General features: G+C 39.0%; 1 protein-coding gene across 3 annotated transcripts in view; it reads right to left on the bottom strand.

Annotated features, from left to right (window-relative positions):
* DOCK11 (dedicator of cytokinesis 11) overlaps positions 1-22,403 on the bottom strand; it is a 197,707-nt gene that overhangs the window by 124,517 nt on the left and 50,787 nt on the right. For all 3 annotated transcript variants that reach the window (XM_037050187.1, XM_037050185.1, XM_037050186.1), the window contains exons 7-11: positions 9,294-9,428; positions 6,635-6,812; positions 6,163-6,242; positions 4,432-4,515; positions 873-1,013 (exon numbers count right to left, since the gene is read on the bottom strand). In XM_037050187.1, coding sequence (XP_036906082.1) covers positions 873-1,013; positions 4,432-4,515; positions 6,163-6,242; positions 6,635-6,812; positions 9,294-9,428 — 618 coding nt within the window. The remainder of the gene's footprint in view (positions 1-872; positions 1,014-4,431; positions 4,516-6,162; positions 6,243-6,634; positions 6,813-9,293; positions 9,429-22,403) is intronic.

The following is a 22,403-nucleotide window of genomic DNA, read 5'->3' as shown; positions in this document are numbered from 1 at the left end:
AAATCTTTCCTTTCGGAATGTTACAGCTTACTGGATTATACATTTCCTAAGAGCTAATATCACTCAACATCAAATTACATGACAAAAGCTCTGTTGCCCCATCAGCAGCTCTGGAAGACACTATTCCTCTCTACAGATGGCATGTGAAAGCTGGTCACAAAGAGAGATTTCATGCCAGATGGCATAAAGATTAACCCTTTACACACAGAAAATCTACTAGTAAATTTCAGCTACACTGTGAGAGAATAAATCACTGTAGATATGTTTCAAAGATAAAACCAGAACCGAAAAATAAGGATGGATTTAAAATGCAGTCTGAAGACTATACTTTCAGGGATCATTTCTCTAGTCAGTAAAAACGCAGTCTGTCTGGCAATTTTACATTTATAGTTTCAAGTATTTCTGAGCTACTCAAATGATCAGTGATAGCTAATAATTAGGATTTTCTGTGCAGAACAAAATGAATTCACTGTGAGAACAGTGAGTAAGGCTAGCTGACTGCATAGCATCTGTGCTCCTGCACGGCTCTGGTGTTCATTACTGATGGCTCTGAACCAATTTCACAGAAGTCATAGTCTCTAATAGAATTCCCAAATCTGAGGACTTTCTAGGTTCTGGTGATACGTCCCTCTTGGATGTCAAGAGCCTTCTCTACCTGCTGTTTTGAATACATAAAACTTTCACAAATGTTAAGATGAACACATATTCCTATTTTGACAAAAGAAAGACATATGAAATTCTTCCATCTCAAATGTATCCAAACATGTAGCAAGGAATTCACATCCAGTTAATTAGTTCTCAGTAACAAAACAAAAAAAGGTGTTTCTTTAACACAGCAGTTTAAAGGAGGTAGAAGGAAAAGTCATACATACATTTGTGGGTGGTCCTTTTGCATTGTCTCCAACTTGACCCAAGATGTTAAAAGTTAAATCATGGCAATTTACCAGGAAACGTTTATTGCACTTTTCCTCAAATGGCTTTATATCAGGTTCAATTCCTGAAAAGTCCAATCTCTACAAAATAGATAATCATTTGCAAAAAAAAGATTCATATTAATACAGGTCTACAGTAAAATTTACAGAATCTAACATTTCCCTGTCCATTTTTCATTTGAATCCTTATTATTTTTTTCATTCAACAAGCCTATGTAGAGCTCTTAGACTAAGATTCAAACAATGATAAAGAAATTCTGGAGGGGGATTTTTGAGAAGCTAATCTAAGGCAGAGGGAAAGTCACGAGTCTGTCCCATGACCTACAAAGCCCTATGTCATGACTTCCTACCTCCCCCAACTCCCCTGACTTCATCTCCTACCACTCTTGCCTCCTCTCCCCTACCACCCTGTGTTCCAGGCACACTGGCATCTTCAGTTATTTCTCTAGCATCCAAAGTACATTCCCACCTCAAGGACATTAGATTTGATGTTCTGTCAGGAAGCCTCTTTCCCCAGATAGACACATGGCTTACTCCCTTCACTTTATTCAATTGGTATTTCCACAAAGACCTCCCTTAATTCTATTTAAAAACAAACTGCACCCACTCTGAGAGTCTACTCCCTTTCCTTCATTCAGTATTCTAACAATACTTTTTAAATATTTACTTAGCTGTTCATTGTGTCTTCCCCACAAAATATATGTTCAAGGACAGTAGGCGTTTTGCTCCTTTTATAAGCTGTACAGAAGGCAAAACTGACATGAATGGACATGGAAGGAATCAAGAATTACACAATGGCCTCTAACTTGGAAGATTCAGTAGACTGTGATGTTATGAAATTAACTGCAAAATAAAGCTGAATAGCAAACATGGGGAAAAATGAGTACAGATGAGTTCAGTTTGAGGTGTTGTGAGTAAGGGGCTGGAGAAACAGGAGAGGTCTGGGTTGGAGATCTGGATTTGGGAGTCAGTGGAAAACAGTCTGAGAAGGAAAACAAGGCTGAAACCCCGGTGACCACCTATGTTTAAATGGTGAGCAGAGGGAGATGTGTCCATTTAGGAAAGTGATAAACACTGAGCTCAGCTGCTTCTAACAGAGCTAGGGGATATACCGAGGGTGCCACAGATTATATATATGTATAGACACATATGTATACATTTATGGTATACAAAATTTTTAAACGTTTATGAACTTTCTATAAACAAAGATATTGAGAGACAAGGAATTCCTCTCAGCAGGGGAGGAATGTGTCCCTCCCAAAACAAACTCACAGGATCCTCCTCCTCAGCTCACAGAGCACAGGCATTCTAAGTTTATCTGTTCATTCTGAATGTCCAAACAGACTCACATTCTGTTCACAAGTGGGAGGAAAAGTATAGATTGTGGGTCAATTTAAAATACTTTCATGAAGACCAGAGACATGCTAGGGGGAAAATGATTGGGGTAAATCTGAGCAGAAAATACTGCCAATGTTGAAAACTCAAGCCAAGAACCACAAAAATTCTTCTCAATTGCCTAAGTAATTCAAGCCAAAACAGGTAATGTGCCTGGAGAATCTTGGATAATTATAGCCATTCCGACCCAGCCTGTATCACTAACAAAAATCCTCCTTAAAAGAGCCTAAAATATTATATGCATACCTGAAAGCACAATACCTCCCTCCCCGAGTCTATTTATCTATGATAGGAATAGAAATGTCTGGGCCGAGACAGCTCCCCCTTGAACTCGTATCTATCAGTGGAGCCAGAGGAGGCAAGTCATTGCCGTGGAGATCAGTTCTAATTTCCGCCCATTTATCAACTCTCCTTGCTATCTTCCTCAGACATTGGAATGTGCAGAGACACTGGACTAAACCACCCCAGCCCCAAGTCCTCTCCCTTCTGCAGCCTGTGAGCGCAAACATCGGGACATGTGGCCTTCCCCAGTAGTTCAAAGTTGGAGCCATTCCCTTCAGTCAGTCAGTGTTTCTTTATTCTCCAAGGTCAGTGATGGAAAGCGTATCTGTAAACACTGAACTGTGGCCAAAAGAGAAGGCTGCTATTATACAATGGCACTATGCCTAGTAAAGGTACTCAACTCATACAACATGGATTTCTTTGTATTTAGACTGCCTTTCATAATTGACATTCAATTCAACTTTTTGTGTCCTTAAAGTTTCATCACAACTGTGAATTTTTCTGTCATGTTGTAGCTCACTGATAAGTAATTCAAACACGAAATCAGTTTAGTTCCATGACCACAAAAACACCACACCACAGTTTTTTTTAAAGATGCTGAACTGAATTTCAACCACAGTCAATTGGCTTCTTTGTATACCATGAAAGGAGCTGACATGTCCAATTAAAGCCCAATCATGGGGCGGGGTGGGGGTGATCAAAGGCTCAGACATGCTTGGAACAAGGAAATTTCAGAATGAATATCTTACAACTAACATTCCCTATACTATACTTTATACTTTTTTAGTAATATAACTTACATATGCAATATAATAATGATATGGGAGGAAAAAAGGAAAGATGAAACATTCAAACCTAATTTTCTCCAAATAAGAAAAACACTATATGAGAAAGTAAAATTATTTGGAAAGATTTTCTGCATTATTTTACCATTTCAAATAAAAAAAAACTGTAATTAGGAAACTGTATGAAGCAAAAAGAAAACACCAAATCAGTCTTCCCCAAATCATTTTATATTTTCACTGAGAGAACAGTAATTCTTATTTACATAATATATATTTTTCTATTTCCAAAACCCCCAAAGATTGTAATTAAAAATCACATGTAGACAAAGTAAAAAGAAAAAAATTTGTCTCCCATCAAATAATTTCATTTTCTCATGAAACACATTCCATTAGGAAAAATAAACTTAAATACTGGAGAATTTTTTCTGTTTAAACAAATCAGCAATTTAATTAGAAAATATCATAAAATGAAATATTGACTGCATATCTGTTAATTCAAAAAGTACCTTATTTTCATGAAGAAAGTTAAAATACACATGCACACAAACTTGCTCTTCTCTGCACCACTTTCCATTTAAAGTGAAATTAAGCCAGACATGAAAATTAGCCCAGTTTTACAGGCCTCCATCAAAAGTGGAAAATAAATCACCTGTGTCCTATGACCTGATGGTGTTCTTTATACTGCAGATACTCACTGTCAGTAGACCACAACTATCCCTAATAGGTTAAAAGAGCACCAACACCATCTTTAAAGAATTCTTTAACTTATCCATTTTGAGGCATGAGAAGATGTGAAAGGTATATATAGAACTGAGAAGGAACACCATATGTATTTGGCACCAAACTATCTGCATAGGTGACAGTGCTCTTGAGTGAAGTTAGTTGTTAAGCTACCTGCTCAAAGTGAACAAGACAAATATAAAGCAATCAGTGTCACACAGGGGCACAAAAATCAGTGATTTCAACATTTTACAGGTGTCGACTTTTCCAAATAAGCAACAATTCAAGGATTATTTAAAGAAACAGATTATCAATACCTGAACTTCCGAATCAAAAGAAAAGAGGTTCTGTCTTCCATCTCCTCTACTGAGTTTGTTTAGCTGTTCAGTTTCTCTTCCATACTACAAATTTTTAAAAATATATTTATATATATGCACATACACACCAAACATTACTTTATTTCCTTCAAAACAGTATTAAATACCACTTAAATATATAGTTTCTGTGATACTAGCAATCTGCTACAGCTTCAAAAATGGACCATTCCCACATCCATAGGACTGATAAAGAATGCTTGCCTGGTGGACAGTCACTGTCACTCCGATGCACAACAAGCTACAGATCAGGCTCTTGGACCCTATGTGCCTCTCATAACATCAATGATATTGTTCAACCCATAGCAGTAAAAAAAAAGGATCCCAGAGGTTTGGGGTGCAGAAGAGAAATAAACACACATATCCATGGTGCTAGCCATAGAATTTGTATACAATTCTGATTGTCACCTTAGCAAAGACATAGGGACTGCACGGTCTGGAATGACAGATCAGAGGGGATCTGTCAAAATCTGTAAAATCATACAAAGGCTAGATTAGGGGATCATGAGTATATTTGACATTTTGAAAAATATTGTTTAAGCGTAAGAGGATAATAATTTTAAAATATTAGAAGTAACTTCTAAAATTGTGTAGCTTAGTTGTCCAGGACAAATAAGTAAAATTAAATAGGTTTGACATGGGCTTAAATAATAAATGCATTATTAAACCTTCTAATCTATAGTAGTAGAGTCCACAGAGTAAAGTATGTACCCTTACTAACACAGGTGTGATAATCACCTCTACTCTTTCACAATTTAGCTCATTTCAAACTCCACGGAGTGGAGCAATTGGCACAAATTATATGTGTTCACCAAAATCTTTATCTGATGGTTTATATACATATGCATTTACATATAGAGTATGATTTGCATATGAAATTAACATATACAAATCATTAGATTGAATATTCTGTTCAATCGGTATCAACAACCCCTTGAAAGAAGAATATTCATTTTATGAGTGACTTAAAGTCAGCTTTCCATATCCATGGGTTCTGCAGTTGCAGAGTCAACCTACCACAGATCAAAAATATTTTTTAAAACATTCCAACATTGCTGAAGCGTACTATGTAATCAGTCCTGCAATGGCTGCATCTGTGCTAAACATGTACAGACTTTTTTCTGGTCATTATTCCCTAAACAATACAGTATAACAAATATTTGCATAGTATTTACATTGTATTAGGTATCCTAAGTAATCTGGAGGTGATTTTAAAGCATACAAGAGGGTGTGTGTATGTTAAATGCAAATACATCATGTTATATGAGGGACTTGAACATCCTTAGATTTTGGTTATCCCCTGGGGTCCTGAACCAATCCCATAAGGACACTGAAGGGTGACTATAATTAAACTGAATAAGTAGCAGCAAACACAATTATTAAAGTCACAACAATCTAGAAGTACTTCCTGGCATCTAGGAAAAAAAATAATTTCCAAACTTTTAGTTGGCACTGTACAAGTCCAACTTCTGCAATGTAACTTTCATTTTCAAATCTCTACCTGTTGTACTGATGTGCTATAGTTTTTAACTTCAAAATGACATTGGCCGGAGTGAAAGGACTGAGAAAAAAAAAAGAAAAAATGGCATTGCCAAATGGAATCCAGAATGAAAACATTAACAGATAATCCTGAGCTGTCTTAGTTGAAGGCAAGTTGCCATAAGAAAGATGTACCTTCATCAGTTCCGGATGCATGCTCCTTTCCAAACTGGCCATGATGTTCTCGGCTTTTCCTTGGCTGCTAGTTTCATCATCTACAAATTCATTCAAAGCAGATGTTCCAAACCATACAGACCATCACTAACCACCTGAGAGGAATGCCCTAAGTGTCTCTCCCCCACCCCATCCTCTCCTATGAGATTTACTGCAAAGAATTTTGATTATGAAAGCACAGAGAAAACTTTAATGGACTTTTGAAAATCTGCCATGAACTCCCTAGCCATTTTAGTTTGGTTATATATCATGTGTCAGAGCCGATGCAGAATCGACTCTTAAAAAATATCTATCAACCTCCATCGTCACTTTTACTGAAGAAGCAGGTCAACCTTCCAGATTATGAGTTCTATATTCACCCTACACAACAGACATGTTCATGAATTAAAGACAAGAACTTTACCACAATAATGAATCATTAAAAAATGCTGACCTTGTGTTGTTTCTACTGTCTCCTTTTTCTCTTGCACTAAACTGTCAGTATTGATCTGGATAATCTTTTTCAAAGTTATCAACCATTCCTCCATCTCCTGCTCTGTTTCAGCAGCGAGATAATGGCTGTACTTATCTAACATCTTGAGTTCAAAAGCATAACGGCGCATTTTGGGGCACTAGAGGGAAAAAGAAAGCATATGTTCAGTTAGTTTTTGCTCTTTTAATATTAGATTTCATTAAGTTTATTTATTTCCACCTCAGCACAGCAAACACATAGGTACATCAATACTTTTGTGAAAGAATTGCTTCTTTAGAAACTCCAAGATGATGAATGACTATGCCAAACACATCTTTTCTGTTCTCTCAGTACTAAGCACAGTGGTATATGCATGAAGTTGGCATGAAATACTACTTGTTAAGTGGGTATTATCATTTAAGGGCTTTTGACATCCATCCATCACATTTAGATAACCAAACTGCGACATAAAAGTAAGCAAATGCTTTACCATTTCCATGCGGCTTAAAGTTTTTCTTGCATATTTACAAATTTTCAAAATCAGCCCTCTAAAACAAGCTTACATGTGACCTGAAATGAATCTGGTCCTTGCTTTATAACATACCACAAAATGCAATATCAATACCTAATTCACTTTAGTATGTAAAATATGCATAAGAGAAAACTGTAGTTGATTCACATTAAATTGTGGCTCCCAGTAAAAAATATGGAAATGACCAATGCTGAATACTAGGCAAAGCCTCTCTTTCCTCAAACATGATGACATTCTTTTATGTTTACCACCTTCTCTGTCAAGACCAAAGAAATAGCACACTCCATCTCCAAAACACCTCAGTATTAGTTTTAAGAAAGGTTCATGAATCAACAATTTTCCACTACGTAGTCATTATTCAAGAAAGAGCCAAGAAACTTCCTCCTTCTCATCTTCAAAGTATAGTAAAGGATGACACTAAACTGCTGTAGCAAGTCACAGAGATTTTTTTATATATTTGACAATTTTTGCGAGGGGGGGGGTCATAAATAGATGAGGAAAGCAGAACCCAGGAACACAATACACAAAGGTCAGTCCGGACGAGAGCTCACTGAGGAATTCTGTTATTTGTGCGTGCCCTCTTTCCTTCAGTAAGATAAGAAAGCCTTATGTATGTGGACACATATACCAATCACCTTCTAATAACATAAATTTTCATATTCTTACAAGTTGTGTTTTGTTTGATCCTACGATAATCTCATTTGATCAGGTAAACAGACATCATTTTATAGTTTTGAAAACTAAGAGTCAGATAGGGTGAGGCCACTGAACCCACATCTCGTGCCTCCTAATCAGCCCAGTGCTCCTTCTAGTTGAAGATGCCACCCTGGCTCTGTAGTAATGGCTCCTTTGTCTTGGTCAATTGACTTCCTACTTAGATTGTCTCTCTACCCTGTCCCACCCCACCTTTACCCATGCCCCCTCAGTAATTCAAATCAGCAAACATTAGTTAAGTCACTGCTGTGTGCAAAACACTGCTAATTATTATAGAGGACACAAATGCGATTAAGATATGGTCCCCATAGTCTAAAAGTGAATGTGCCGAACTACCCAGAATTTAGTGTATGATTCACAAAGTAGAGCATAATAGAGGAAAAACCAAAGTGGTCTCACGGGGGAGGTAGAGTTTAATTTCACTTGCTGGGCATGAGGGTGAGGAAGAAACAGACAATGTTTCACAGTAGATATGCCATTTGAGCTGAGCCTTAAAAGATAACATTCCAACAACAGGAACAGAAGGAGCAATTATAGATCAGGCAGAGAAACAAAGGTAAGAAAGGCACATATATGTGATGCTCTGTGGAGGGCTTAGACTGGTACGACTAGACCACAGAATGTATAAGGGGATACAGGAGGGATAAAGATAGAAAGCAGGATAAGGCCCAATAACTATGGGCTTGCCATAGAAAGAGCTTCGGATCTCACTCTGCAAGACAATAATAAATCAAGAGACAAAGGTTTGGGGTAGACAAGTTAAGGACCCTATCTATGTCTTAGGAAGATACAGTGGATCAGTACAACAAATGAGAAACCAGGAAGGCAAGGCTTTAAGCTCTCTTAACCCATTTAAGCAAGAGAGGAGAAAACAGATAATCAGAGGAATGGCAGTGACAATGGAAAAATGGCAAAAGAATTCTATCTATTGTGGCTCAGTTGGTCGGAGCATTGTTGTGTAAAACAAAGGGTCATGGGTTCAATTCCTGATCAGGGTACATAATGAGGGTGCAGGGTCAGGTCCCAGGTCAGGGAGTGTATGAGAGGCAACAGAGTGTTGTTTCTCTGTTACATCAGTATTTCTCTTCCCTCTCTCCTTCCCTTCCCCTCTCTATAAAATCAATAAGCATGTTCTTGGGTGAGGATAAAAACTTTCTGAAAAGAAAAATGGTAATAGATTCAAGAGGCCCTTGGGAGCCAGACCTCAAGGGCCTGAATAAACACCTGAATACTGGCACACACAGAGAGTGAGCTAAATGCAGAAAAATCGAGTTGTATAGTCTGAACATTTTGGTGGGTGAGATGTCATTAACCAAGAGAGAAGAATACTGAGGTTCTTAAGATTTGATCAGTAACTCATTTTGAAAAAAAGAAATATTACCTCTACAGCCCTACCTGAACAACGTCAATGCAGGCATCCAAGTAGATGCAACCTTTAGATTCCTTTGAATTTTTTTCATCTTTATAGGAATTGAGAATATATGAACCATCAGGAAGCTGAGTTAAGTAAAAATACCGTCTCTTGAATACCTATGAGAAAAACAACAGCAATGACACATTTATTACATATACATTGCATTTGAATAGTTTCTTTGAACTAAAAACCTTGAAAAGCTTGCCACAGACATTATATCTGGACAATCTTCAGACAACTCTTGAGAATTTTTTAGGAATTATAATTATCTTCCTTTTTTTAAATGGAGAGTTTGAAGTAATTTACTTAGTTAATCAAATATCCAGAGAAGAGGTTTTAACATGTTAAACTTTATCAGGTATTTTTGTATCTGAATCACCATCCATTTCACTATAGCATCCTTTTCTTATTTAATTGCAAACCATGATTGGTATCTTATCATTGCTATCACATCACCACAAATCCAAGGGTAAACATAAATGTATACATACATAAACACGCCACTCTATCATAGCCTACCATATATCTCACCTGCACATCTTACTGCATTCGTCTATGCCACCACAGTGTCCCTACAAAGTCCAGCCTATACTGCACTCACTGAGAGTTATTGGTTACCTAACAACTGCTGAATGCCCTGAATGCTGAGATCTGAGTCAACAGGCCCAATGGGATTGTGCCATTCCTTTGCAGCTGGGGATTAACAACAGTTAAGAAATAGCCCGTTACTACAACTCCCAGCAAAAGCCACAGGAATTGGGGAAAAGGAGAACAAAAACCCAGACTGAATCATGCTACCCATCTACTTTACGCTCAAGAGAGTCTTGGACCTGATGAAGGAGGTGATAAAAGAGGATTCTGAACGCTCTGATGAATCTATACTTCTTTCAATAAGCCACAAACTCCAAGCTATGTCAAGCACTTGTTATAATAAAATTGTCCAGGATGGTGGATCTAAAAACATTTCAAAGAATGGCAAGAAAGACTAGGAAATACACTTTTGGTGAGGAACTGCATTCCAATGCATATTGTCTTATTTGTAGAAGTTCACCTTCAGATTTAAGATAGCCATTTTCAATCACCCATCCAATTATCCAGTTATGATCTCTATTTTAAGATGTGTAATTATGAAGAGTATTATTTGGCAAGGTCATTCTTCCTTTTAATATATTTTATTGATTATGCCATTACAGTTGTCCCATTCCCCCCTTCATTCCCCTCCACCCTGCACACCCCTTCCCCCCATTCCCCCCTTTAGTTCATGTCCATGTGTCAAAAGTTCTTTAGCTTCTACATTTCCATACTATTCTTGTCCTCCCCCCACCCCGTCTATTTTCTACCTACCATCTATGCTACTTATTCTCTGTACCTTCTCCCCCTTTCTCCTCCTCCCCCTCCCCTGTTGCTAACCCTCCATGTGATCTCCATTTCTATGGTTCTGCTCCTGATCTAGCTGTCCTCTTAGTTTGCTTTTGTTTTAGGTGTGGTTGGTAATAACTGTTGAGTTTGCTGTCCTTTCACTGTTCATATTTTTATCTTCTTTTTCTTAGATAAGTCCCCTTAACATTTCATATAACAGGGTTTGGTGATGATGAACTGCTTGAACTTGACCTTATCTGAGAAGCACTTTATCTGTCCTTCCATTCTAAATGAAAGCTTTGCTGGATAGAGCAATCTTGGATGTAGGTCTTTGGATTTCATGACTTGGAATACTTCTTTCCAGCTCCTTCTTGCCTGGAAGGTCTCTTTTGAGAAATCTGCTGACAGTCTCATGGTCACTCCTTTATAGGTGACTGTCCCCTTATCTCTTGCTGCTTCTAGGATTCTCTCCTTCATTTGAGTCTTGGCTAATGTACTTATGATGTGCCTTGGTGTGTTCCTTCTTGGGTCCAACGTCTTTGGGACTCTCTGAGCTTCCTGGATTTCCTGGAAGTCTATTACCTTTACCAGCTTGGGGAAGTACTCTTTTATTATTTGTTCAAGTAAGTTTTCCACTTGTTGCTCTTCCTCTTCCCCTTCTGGTACCCCTATAATTCGGATGTTGGAATGTTTAAAGATGTCCTGGAGGTTCCTAAGCCTCTCATTTTTTTTGAATTCGTATTTCTTCATTCTGTTCTGGTTGAATGTTTCTTTCTTCCTTCTGGTCCACTCCATTGATTTGAGTCCCAGTTTCCTTCCCATCACTATTGGTTCCCTATGCCTTTTGCTTCATTTCACTTAGTGTAGCCTTCATTTTTTTTTCATCTAATTTGTGACCAAAATCAACCAGTTCTGTGAGCATCCTGATCACCAGTGGTTTTAACTGTGCATCCAATAGGTTGGCTATCTCTTGGTCGCTTACAAGTACTGGCTCTGGGGCTTTGAGCTGTTTTTCTGCTTGAGCCGTAATATTTTGGTCTGTTTGCACCTGTTATGTATGAGGGGTGAAATCTTAGGTGTTCCCCAGGGTGAGTCAACCCAGTCACTGGGTTGTGACTGGGGGCGGGGTCAGAGAGGGAGCGATGGCATTTGTTCTGTGCTCTCTCGGATTTTGGTCCCCCTGCCGCTTTCCACGACCAAATTGGGCCCTTCCAGTGCTGGTTCCTGGGTGGGTGGGCTTGTGTGAGTTCTAGGACCCCGTGGGTTTCTCTAATGAACTCTCCTGTGAGGCTGGGAGCCTCTCCCGGCACCTCAACCCTCGAAAGTTTTTTCAATTGGTGCTTCTAGAAGGCTTTATTTCCCAGCGCTGGGGCCCTGTGTCACACGGTCTGTCTCACTGTCCGTTTTTCCACCTGGTTTATCTGCGCATGAATGTGTGACCACGGTCAGTCAGCTGCCTTGCACCCTCACTGGGCCACCCCACACCTGGGATCTGCCAACCGCATCCTGGATTGGTCCGGCAGCCACAGCTTTTTCCTGCCATGACCCCTCTTCACTGGCTGCTGACTGTGCCCCTCTTACCTGTCTGGATGAATGGCTCATTGTTGTAGGACTTCGGAACCATTCAATTTTCTGTTTTGGTTGTGTTTTTGTTTCTAAATCTTTGTTGTCCTTAAATTTGGTTGTGCGAGGAGGTACAGTGTTTCTGCATACCGCAAGATCATTCTTGAAAACTATTTTACCTCTAGCAAAGTACCTAAATACCAACAATTTATTTCTCCATAGCACAAGCAAAGAAAATATAGAAATACATTAAGGCGCACTTCTTTTTAGGAAAACCAGTAAAATAGAAGTAATCAGCTTGCAGTCACTTTGCAGTTGTTTCAACATCATTGATTTTGCAATGACAGAAATATACCAGTGGGAAGAACACCCTAACAGGTTAGACTAGTAAATGCTACAGCTTCTATTTCAGGGAGTGGCCATGTAGGCTATGTTGTATCAACAGAAAGGAGTCCAAGGAAAAATACATCACTTTGTTCTTCAATGCCAATGAAGTAAATATTACTGTATTAGGATACAAAGTTACAGAAAGTGTGTATGTGTGTAGCACATACATATGTTCTCATATTTGATTCACCCACATTTAAGTTTACTGGAGCTATTTATAGAAGAAATATGTAGAAGAAATCTACACTGATACACAAAGAAATATTAGTCATAAGGGTAAGTATACATATACACATATATATATATATATATATATATATATATATATATATATATATAGTTGGTTATTTTCATGACAATGGTTTATTCACATCTATTATTAAAATGATGGAATCAGGCCCTGGCTGGTGTAGCTCAGTGGATTGAGTGCGGGCCTGTGAACCACACGATCGTGGTTGGATTCCCAGTAGGGGACATGCCTGGGTTGCAGGCCAGTTCCCAGGTCCCAGTTCCCGGCAGGGGATGCATGAGAGGCAACCATACATTGATATATTTCTCTCGCTCTCTCTCCTTCCCTTCCTCTCTAAGATAAATAAATAAAATCTTAAAAGAAATAAAATAAAAATAAAATGATGGAATCAGAACACCTAAAATTACATACTGAGCTTATTGTAAGTGAACAAAATACTACTTTTTAAAAAGTCATAGTAACTATGAAAAAATTAAAATACATTTTTGAAGCAAAAATTAGTATGAAAAAGTTACAACCAGATTAACTTTGAATACTGATCAAATCTAAAACTTAATGGTATAGTCTGTGCAATCCACTTGCAAAGTCTATAGCCAGCAACAAAGAGGGGGGCAGGGAAGGGAAAATGCAGAGCAAATATTTGTGGCACAGAGTCAAATTATAGTCTGAAAAGATTTTTTCATGTATAGCTGCCTCACCAAGCAAAGACGTTTTATGGCAGCCGCTACTTCCAATATTAGCCAAGCACATCATTATAAGAGAGACGGAAAGGGACTTGAAATTACAGTAAATCACTTCCTGTAACATTGTAATTATGTCTAAATGTGACACTGAGGTAGGTCGCTCATGAATCTGGGGAGAGAGCAGATGCCTGCAAGTCGTATGATCTTGATTTTCACCCAGCAGTGGGATCGTCCTCAAAACTCTGCTTTTCTCTCATTCTCCTCCATTGTAAAATGACAGGATCAGACTAGATGAGCTGTAAGATCATTTTTTATGATATACAAATAATTTCATTAAAGCTGAATGAGTAACACAGCAGCCTTCCTAGGCTAGGGGCCACCCTCCCCCAAGCAATTTCCAGCAAGCTAAAAAAAAAAACAACACAGTTTGTGTAGTAAAGAAGTTTTTAGAAGTCATTTCTGTATAAATCAGACTCCACTTCAACAGATCTATAACATCTCTTCTCATTCTAATATTCTATGACATATGTTAGGTTTCAACTTCTGGGACACTTTTAAGGTGCCCTTCACAGAACAAAGGAGTAGCCTAAATCTCTCATGTGGAACCCAAAGGAAAATCAGAAAACATGACTTTCGTGACAGACCAGTGGTAATTACTTTGCATCACACCTTTTTTCTGAAGGCCTCAAGTCCTTTGCAACCAACAACTAAATGTTTCAGTGTCAATCGGGAATAAGAATCATTATCCACATCTTACCTAACAGCAAACTAAGAGACCGAGAGCTCACTCAAATTCACACAGGCGTGTCAGTTTGGGAACCAGAATGAGAATCAAGTGATAGAGACCAGGAAAATTCTGCCCACACCTTTCCAATGGCTTCCCATCAAGGCTGGAGTAGGACCTAAAATACTCACCATAGCCTGGGATGATGTACAAGATCTGGCCTCAAATTATCTCTTGGACTTTATATCTAAGTATGCTGCCGCAGCTACACTAGCTTTCCTGCTGTTCCTCACATACCCTAAGCATTTCTCTTATCCATATATCCACATTCTTCTCTCATTTTTTCAGGTCTTCACCTGAATCTTGCCTCCTATGAGAGGCCTTCTAGGACCAAATGCCCTCATTGTACCACCCTATTGCATTTCTTTCATAGACTGGTTACTGCCCAAATATATCTTATTTATCTATCTGTTTATTTATTTGCTATCCATCTCTTAGCTAAGGTCCATGTCTCATCCATTGCTGTACCCCTCAGGACTTACAGCAATGCCTGGACTCAATAAAAGTTTGCAAAATCAAGGATAAATGAATGAACAATTCATTCTCCAGTGCAAATGTTCCAGCAGTTTCATGCCATAGAATGGTGTTCCGTAATGCCCATGTTCTTCCTCCTCCTCCTCCCCTTTATTATTTTTCCTAGGTGGTGAAGTCAGCTGAAAACTTCCCACTTTATTCACTGAGAAGCATGAATCCTGGCAAGGAGCCAACTCAGACCACCCAGAACAATAAAACAGGGAGGAAGCCAGAGATCATTCTGAAGGCCCTGAGCTGTCTGGATGACAAACTTTTAAACATGACCCTTTCTGGAGCAGGAAGACAGGCCTTTTATCATTCATCTGAATCAAAGGCGGAAGGCAAGAAAGTCTGAGCACCTCGTATCCTCTAATTCAGTAGACCCCTTTATCATTTTATAAATATATCTCAGGACTGTTTACCTATACATGTTACCTACAGGGTAATTATTTTCTGCTAAATTACATGAACCAGGAGCCCTGAGAAAGGATGGTCTTAGGGCTTTAGCAAAACAGGTAGGCAAAGTAGGTGGGCCAGGAACAATGTAGAAATCGGGCCAGGGAAACTGACTTATGTCTCAGACAGAACAGAAAAGGCAATGAGGAAAGGGGTAAAGCAGGAGAGCAAGAGACATACTGGGTCTCAGAGCTAGCTGTTCTAAGCAAAGATAAAAGACACAAGGGGGAAGAAAACCTTACAACTTACCAACAAACTGAGTTGTAGTTAATTACGGCAGAATGTCAAGAACTCTACCCTGCTAAAGAACCCCTAACCATAGGTTGACAATCTGATGTCACTAATCTCTCTCTAACCCATCATTTGACAGTCCTGCCAAGTTTAATGGACCACACAAGTCTACCCTCTGGAAAACTGGTTAAAAATCAAATCACTTTTCTTAAATAATTACACCATATCTGGGCACTGGAGATTTTGTAACTATTTAGTTTTGAGGCAAAATCTAGTAGTAGGGTCTAACAATGCACCCTTCTCATTACGAATGAATTGTCTCTGCAATTTTATTTCAGCATCTCATGACCCTGCTAAAATTTTCAATGACCCTCAATTACCCACATGGTAAGACTCACATGCCTGATCTGGGACTCAAGCAGTTCCCAAAATCTTACTAATAATATAAAATAATAACAATTGCTGATATCTATGGAGTGCTTACCCCGTTACATTGTCTGGCTAAGTGTTTTCCTCATATCATCTAATGCTCATAACGATACTGTGTAATAATTATTATTATCATCTGCATGTTACAGAGGAGAAACTGAGGCACAGAGAAATACCAAAGGACCAGACCAACTTTATCACCCACAACTACCCAACTTCTCCCAACACAACTGCCCTGTAAATATTGCCTTCCACACTCACCTTTCCTTTGAGGCCCTACCTCCTTCAAGAAGCCTTCTCTGACCCCAGATCACAGTGATCTGAGCTCACATAGCACTTGATCTCTGTACCACCTTTAAACAATCCCTTATTTGTATTGTCTCATCACCTCAAATAGATTTTAAGATCTACGTGTTACACTTCTCTTTACCCTCCACAATGCTAACATGTTGTACTAGTATCCAATAGAGACTTGGTGATGAATTCATTGATTCCTAACAGTATCTGGCATATGAGAAGCCCCTAATAAATAATTTTATGCAGTCATCAATGAATGCTGGAAAGCGAAATCCAAAAAGCTAATGAGAAATCCCTTGCCCATAAAAAGAGTGCAATCCATTTGTTAGCTGTGAGAGACAGTGTGATAGACTTGAGAATACAACACAGTAATATGTCAAAGATAAAAGATTGTCTCTATTTTTTGTTCCAACAAACACAGTAACTTTGGCCTCCCAGTAACTATTTTAATATTATATGTGCTTTCTTAGGTAAAAATCCTCTTTTGATTTGCTGTTCTCCCATTGTAAAAGAGGAAAAAACCCTCCTGTACCAGTTGAAGAGTAAGTAAGGACTTTTAGACTGTAGCTATATAGCAAATAACTCTCTTTTGTGCAAAAAAAAATGCAAGAACAGGAAAGGGTACCAAAATAGAGTCATATATCAAGCAGTTGAACTTGCAACCCTGATAACATACCAAAACACTTCAACATTTAATTGCTAAGGATGGGGAGGAAGAAGCTAGAGGAATGTGATCAAAATGAGCCAAGAAGATGCATAAAGGTGGGTGTCCCGAGGGTTGGCCAAGAATCTGCAACAAATATTTTTAAATGAAAAACCACCCTGAAGAGTACCTTCTTCCTTATTCCATGTATCATTATATCCCTTAGGAAAAACATTTCTAAATACCAGGGGAAGGTCATGTCTAATCTCATAGCTAGCTAGTCCACATTAAATTCCTTCACTGATACAGAAAGTTTTAAAACAGCAGATGTGTCTAGAAGCTACTTGAGAAAGAGAGAATGGAAATGAATAGGTTTCTATGGGGACTGGAGTCTGTCAAAGGGATCATTTCCTTTCTATGATATCTTAAACCTCGCTTGAAAACTTTTCCAGGAATTGAAAAGAGAGGCAACGAGTATGTTCTCATTAACTAGAAAGTACTAATTGAGGAAATTAATCACATATGACAAGACTTGTCCTGTATTAATACGAACACCAAGAACAAAGCAAATTACAAGCTGAGTCAAGTGATCATTGCGCCCAGACAACAAACAGAGCTTCTGCAAGGGCTGTGTGATGCCAGCATCCTCCTCAGTGAAAGGAAGTGACTGGGAAAAGAGACTGAGACTTCTGGAAGGACACACATCAGTAGCCACTCTCTTGTAGTCCATCCAGGCTGCCTTCTCAGCCAGTAATGGGGATGCTCAGAAAGCACTTCTGGGAAAATAATGACAACTGTAAAAAATGGTGAAGACTGTATCTTAACAACAGACTAGAATTGGGGGGAAGGTACACACTGGGGAAAATGCAACCCTTTATTCCATAAATATGGGGGCATATAATCTTCCAATATGAGTAACTCAGCTTAGTTCCTTCACCAGCCCCATAGAGCTGGTGAAAACCATAGAGCCTATTATCATCGACTTAAATATTCTTGGAAATTCTCTGGCAGCTAGGTAGAGCTAACTTTCCAGCACAACCCATATATGAATTACTTTGGCTACATTACTCACATCGCATTACAGGTCACGTGACTGCTTTCTCAAAAGACCTTACAGTAGGTACCTTTTAATTCCCTTTTATCTACTGGACTCTGCTAACTCTCTTCTTGCTTCCTTTCATTCCTTTCTTTCCCCCTTCTCACATAATTTTATTCTTCCCTTTCCTTGCTATTACATTCCCTTATTTCTGACCATCAAAATGTCCAGGAAAAGGACTTGGACTTGTTTATAAAAGCACTTTAAAGTAGTTGTGCATCATTTCAAACTTAGCAAAGGAATAGATCTACATAATTCTTTAAATCCAGAAATTTTTAGATGAATAAAAACTCTTAAATGCACACTTCACTCTTAAAAGGCAGCAAGCTGCTCTGCTCTAATCCCCGTCAGCCCCAGAGTGATCTACAGGCCAGTGTCAAGCCACAGCGCAGCAGGGAGGCACAGATAAAATAGGAGGGAAGATGCATGGCTCCTGCAGGCTGTTATTTGCTGATGAGTCACAATGAATACCCAGATCCTTCTGCCGTAGCTTCCTGGTTAGTCTGTGAATTTACAGGGCTCTCACAGCTTGACCTCTCCAATACAAAAGGTTCTCTGCTCTCAAGTCTGAGAGCTCTAGCCCTGTGGTGCTCCTTGCTAAAACTACCAAAGCTTCTCAGCAGTGTGGGCTGCAGGTCCTAAGGTGGAGGACTGCAGATGCACCAAGGGTAAAACTGCCACCAATAGCGAGAAAATGACTAAGATGGTAACACAGCCAAGTCATCTTTCTGTTTGTTTGTCTTCACTTCAAAGACATCAGCGTAGAAACAAATACACAGAAATGTCATTTCAGAATGTCTCATAAAGTGTCACCCCTTTGCCTCTTTTCTCCTGCCTCTGCTTTTCTCAACTCTCTAAGGGCTGGATCAGCCATTCACCCCACCTTTAGGTTTAGCCTCTCTCCTAGGCCTGAAGCAGGAGGAGGGTGTATGACCCCCTTCACCCTGGAACAGGACACCTAACAACACAAGCCCAAGTCCCTTGGGGCACCTTGGTCCATAGGCCTGGACTTCCACTTTGGTCCTCACTCCAAATTATAGCCTGGCGACTACAAAACTGCTACCCATGCCCAATCTGCTCCCCACCTGGCTCTATACACTCACATGCCCTCTATTTATATGCAGAGAGAGTGTAGTAGACACTGCAAGTTTCGATTAATATCAGCAATGCTGAACTAAATAAGTGTTAAAACACAATTATTACAGGAAAAATTATCTTGCCAAATCCCTCTGACACCTTAACTGAATGTGGCTGAACCTTCCAGTCATACTCATTCCAGCAGTGATAAATCCTGAAATACAACACACTACTGCTATTGCTTAGGAGGTGAAACCAGAAAAATGCAGGATATATATATTCACTTCCCGGAAATCCAAAATGGAGACCAATAATCCATAATGGAGAATAGCCGGGATAAGTGGAATCCCTAACCAGAGACAATTCCCAAATCTCATAATGGCCTTTATATTTCAAATTGTTTCCTATTCATTCTTTTTAAAAAGCTATGTAGCACATATGACCAATTTGGTGTCTTCTTCTTTTTCTTCCTTTGCCTACTGTTTGACAAAAGTTTTAAAAACAAATGTTTTTATGGTTTTAGAAATGTTTTTATGGTATGTGAATTATACATAAGAAAAATAAGAGGCCAAAATATGAACAGCTGGAGATAAAAAGAGGAAAAGCAAAGAGCCTAGCTCAGCATCAGCCGAGCAACAACTAGCTGGAGACAGGCAGCAGCTGTTCCCTTCGGCCAGACCATGCGGTAACCAGGTTGCCTCAGACCCTCCACCCATTTCATGAATTTCTGGTTCCTGGCTAGCTCCTTAAAGTGGTGGAGTGTGCAACCTCAGGGATAGCTAATATACAAACAAGCTGAAAAATCAACTTCTGACAAACTGACCAAATTTGTCTTCTATGGTCGTTGTAACAAATTACCAAAAACTTAGTGGCTTAAAACAACACATGTATTACCTCCCAGTTCTGTAGGTTAGAAATCCAACAAGGGTCCCACTGGGCTAAAATCAAAGGTGTAGCAGAGCTGTCTTTCATTTTAGAGGTTCTAGAGGAGAATCCATTTCCTGGCCTTTTCCAGATTCCACTGGCTATCCACATTTCTTAGCCAGTGGCTCTTTCCTCCATTGTCAAAGCCAGCAACACAGCTCCTGTCTCCACCCCTGCTTGCATCCTCCTCTCTCTTTCCTTAACTCTCCTCTTCAGCCTCCCTCTTCCACGTACAAGGACGGTGGTGATTACAGTGGGCCCACCTGGATAAACTGGGACATCATCTCCTGACCTACTGATTAGCTATTTAAATTGCTCTTTGCCACATAAGGGAGCATTTCAGGGATTAGGACATGGAAATCTTTAGGGGGGCATTATCCTGTCCACCACATCAACCAATCTATAGTCACAAATTATCGGAAAAAATTAAATCACATACTTTTTATAGGTACCTATATTTTGATTTATAATATATGGGCTTCTTAAAAATTACATGTAAAGCAAATTATAATTTACATGCATTAGATTAACTCACTATTGCAAGAAATCCTGTTGTGAATTCTTTTTTAAAGGTATTGATTCCCTACTGTTTTAGGTTATGCTTGAGTCTGGATAAAACATTCAAATATTTTGAGAATGTTAAGGGAATAGAGTCAAAAACCAGAGAAGCATTTTCTGACAATCTGCACAGAACTGCAACCTTCACACATGCATTTCTTTGCCTATTAATTCTGATAGGAGTTACAATAAAGATTTGAGTCCTGCTACTCAGTCAGTGAGCACCAACGGTATGCTGGTCAAGAGCAAAGGCTCAGGCATCGGCTCAGGTACATATCGCACCTCTCAAAGGTTGGAACTGTGTGACCCTGGATTAATCATTGAATTTCTTTGTGCTTCACTTTCCACATCTGTAAACTAAGTCTCAACACCTACAACAGTGGGTGGCAATGAGGACTAAATAAGGTACAGAATATAAAACACTTACTATGGCACCTGGCTCATATTAAGTCCTCAGTAAATGGATTCTCTTAACACCACGTGCAGAAGCTCAAGATTAGGTACAGGAGACATACATAAGAAGCATTCTACAACTTGTACTCGTTATTTTCAGAGCTTGGAAACGAAAGTGAGAACAGGACGTGGCCACGAAATGGAAAGCACCAGGCGACATATTAAATTAAGATAAAATTTCAGTCTTCCCTTGGTAGACACCCATGGTTTCTGCTTGCAGGCAATGTGAAAGACAGAATGACCTTTAAAACTTAATGGAAGTGTGAATCATCCTCAGCAAGCCACATGATCTTCTACTGAATATCTGAAAGTACAGTTATATTCTCTACCGGAGAATAATTTGCTTCCCTGCAAAGAATCTTCAAGTAGCTTGTTAGTTTTACCTTTGGATTTTAAAATATGTTTTATTGATTATACTATTGCAGTTGTCCCAATTTTTCCCACTTTTAACCCACTCCACTCAGTACTCTCCATTTCCTCTGGCATTCCCTCCCTCCGTGACCTCATTTCCATGGGTCACGCATATAAATTCTTTGGCTTCTCCATTTCCTATCCTGTTCTTAACATCCCCCTGCCTATTCTGTACCTACCAATTTGTACTTCTTAATCCCTGCACTTTCCCCCCATTCTCCCTCTTCCCCCTCCCCACTGATAACTTTCCATGATCTCTATATCAATGATTGTTTCTGTTCTGCCTGTTTGCTTAGTTTTTTAGATTCAGTTGTTGATAGTTGTGAATTTATTGTCATTATAATGTTCATAGTTTTGATCTTTTTCTTAGATAAGTCCCTTTAACATTTCAAATAAATAAGGGCTTGGTGATATCGAACTCCTTTAACTTGACCTTATCTAAGAAGCACTTTATCTGCCCTTCCATTCTAAATGAAAGCTTTGCTGGATAGAGTCATCTAGGTTGTAGGTCCTTGCTTTTCATCACTTTGAATACTTCTTGCTTGTAAAGTTTCTTTTTTCTTTCTTTTCCTGCAAGGTTTCTTTTGAGAAATCAGCTGAGTCTTTTATGGGAACTCCCTTTTAGGTAACTGTCTGCTTTTGTCTTGTTGCTTCCAAGGCTCTCTCTTTATCTTTTAGCTTTTGGCATTTTATTTTATTATTTTATTTTTTAATAGTTTATTTATTTATCTTTTAGAGGGGAAGGAGAGAGGGAGAGAAACATCAATGTATGGTTGCCTTTTTGTGCGTCACCTGCTGGGAACCGGCCTGCAACCCAGGCATGTGCCCTGACTGGGAATCGAACCATGATCCTCTGGTTCACAGGCTTGTGCTCAATCCACTGAGCTACACCAGGCAGGGTGGCATTTTAATTATGATGTGTCTTGGTGTGGTCCTCTTTGTATCCATCTTGTTTGAAACTTGGCACTTCCAGGACT

This window comes from Sturnira hondurensis, unplaced genomic scaffold, assembly GCF_014824575.4.
Source record: "Sturnira hondurensis isolate 20B ecotype Veracruz unplaced genomic scaffold, ASM1482457v3 Scaffold0006566, whole genome shotgun sequence".
NCBI classification, from domain to species: domain Eukaryota; kingdom Metazoa; phylum Chordata; class Mammalia; order Chiroptera; family Phyllostomidae; genus Sturnira; species Sturnira hondurensis.
This window is presented reverse-complemented; position numbering and strand designations above follow the sequence as displayed.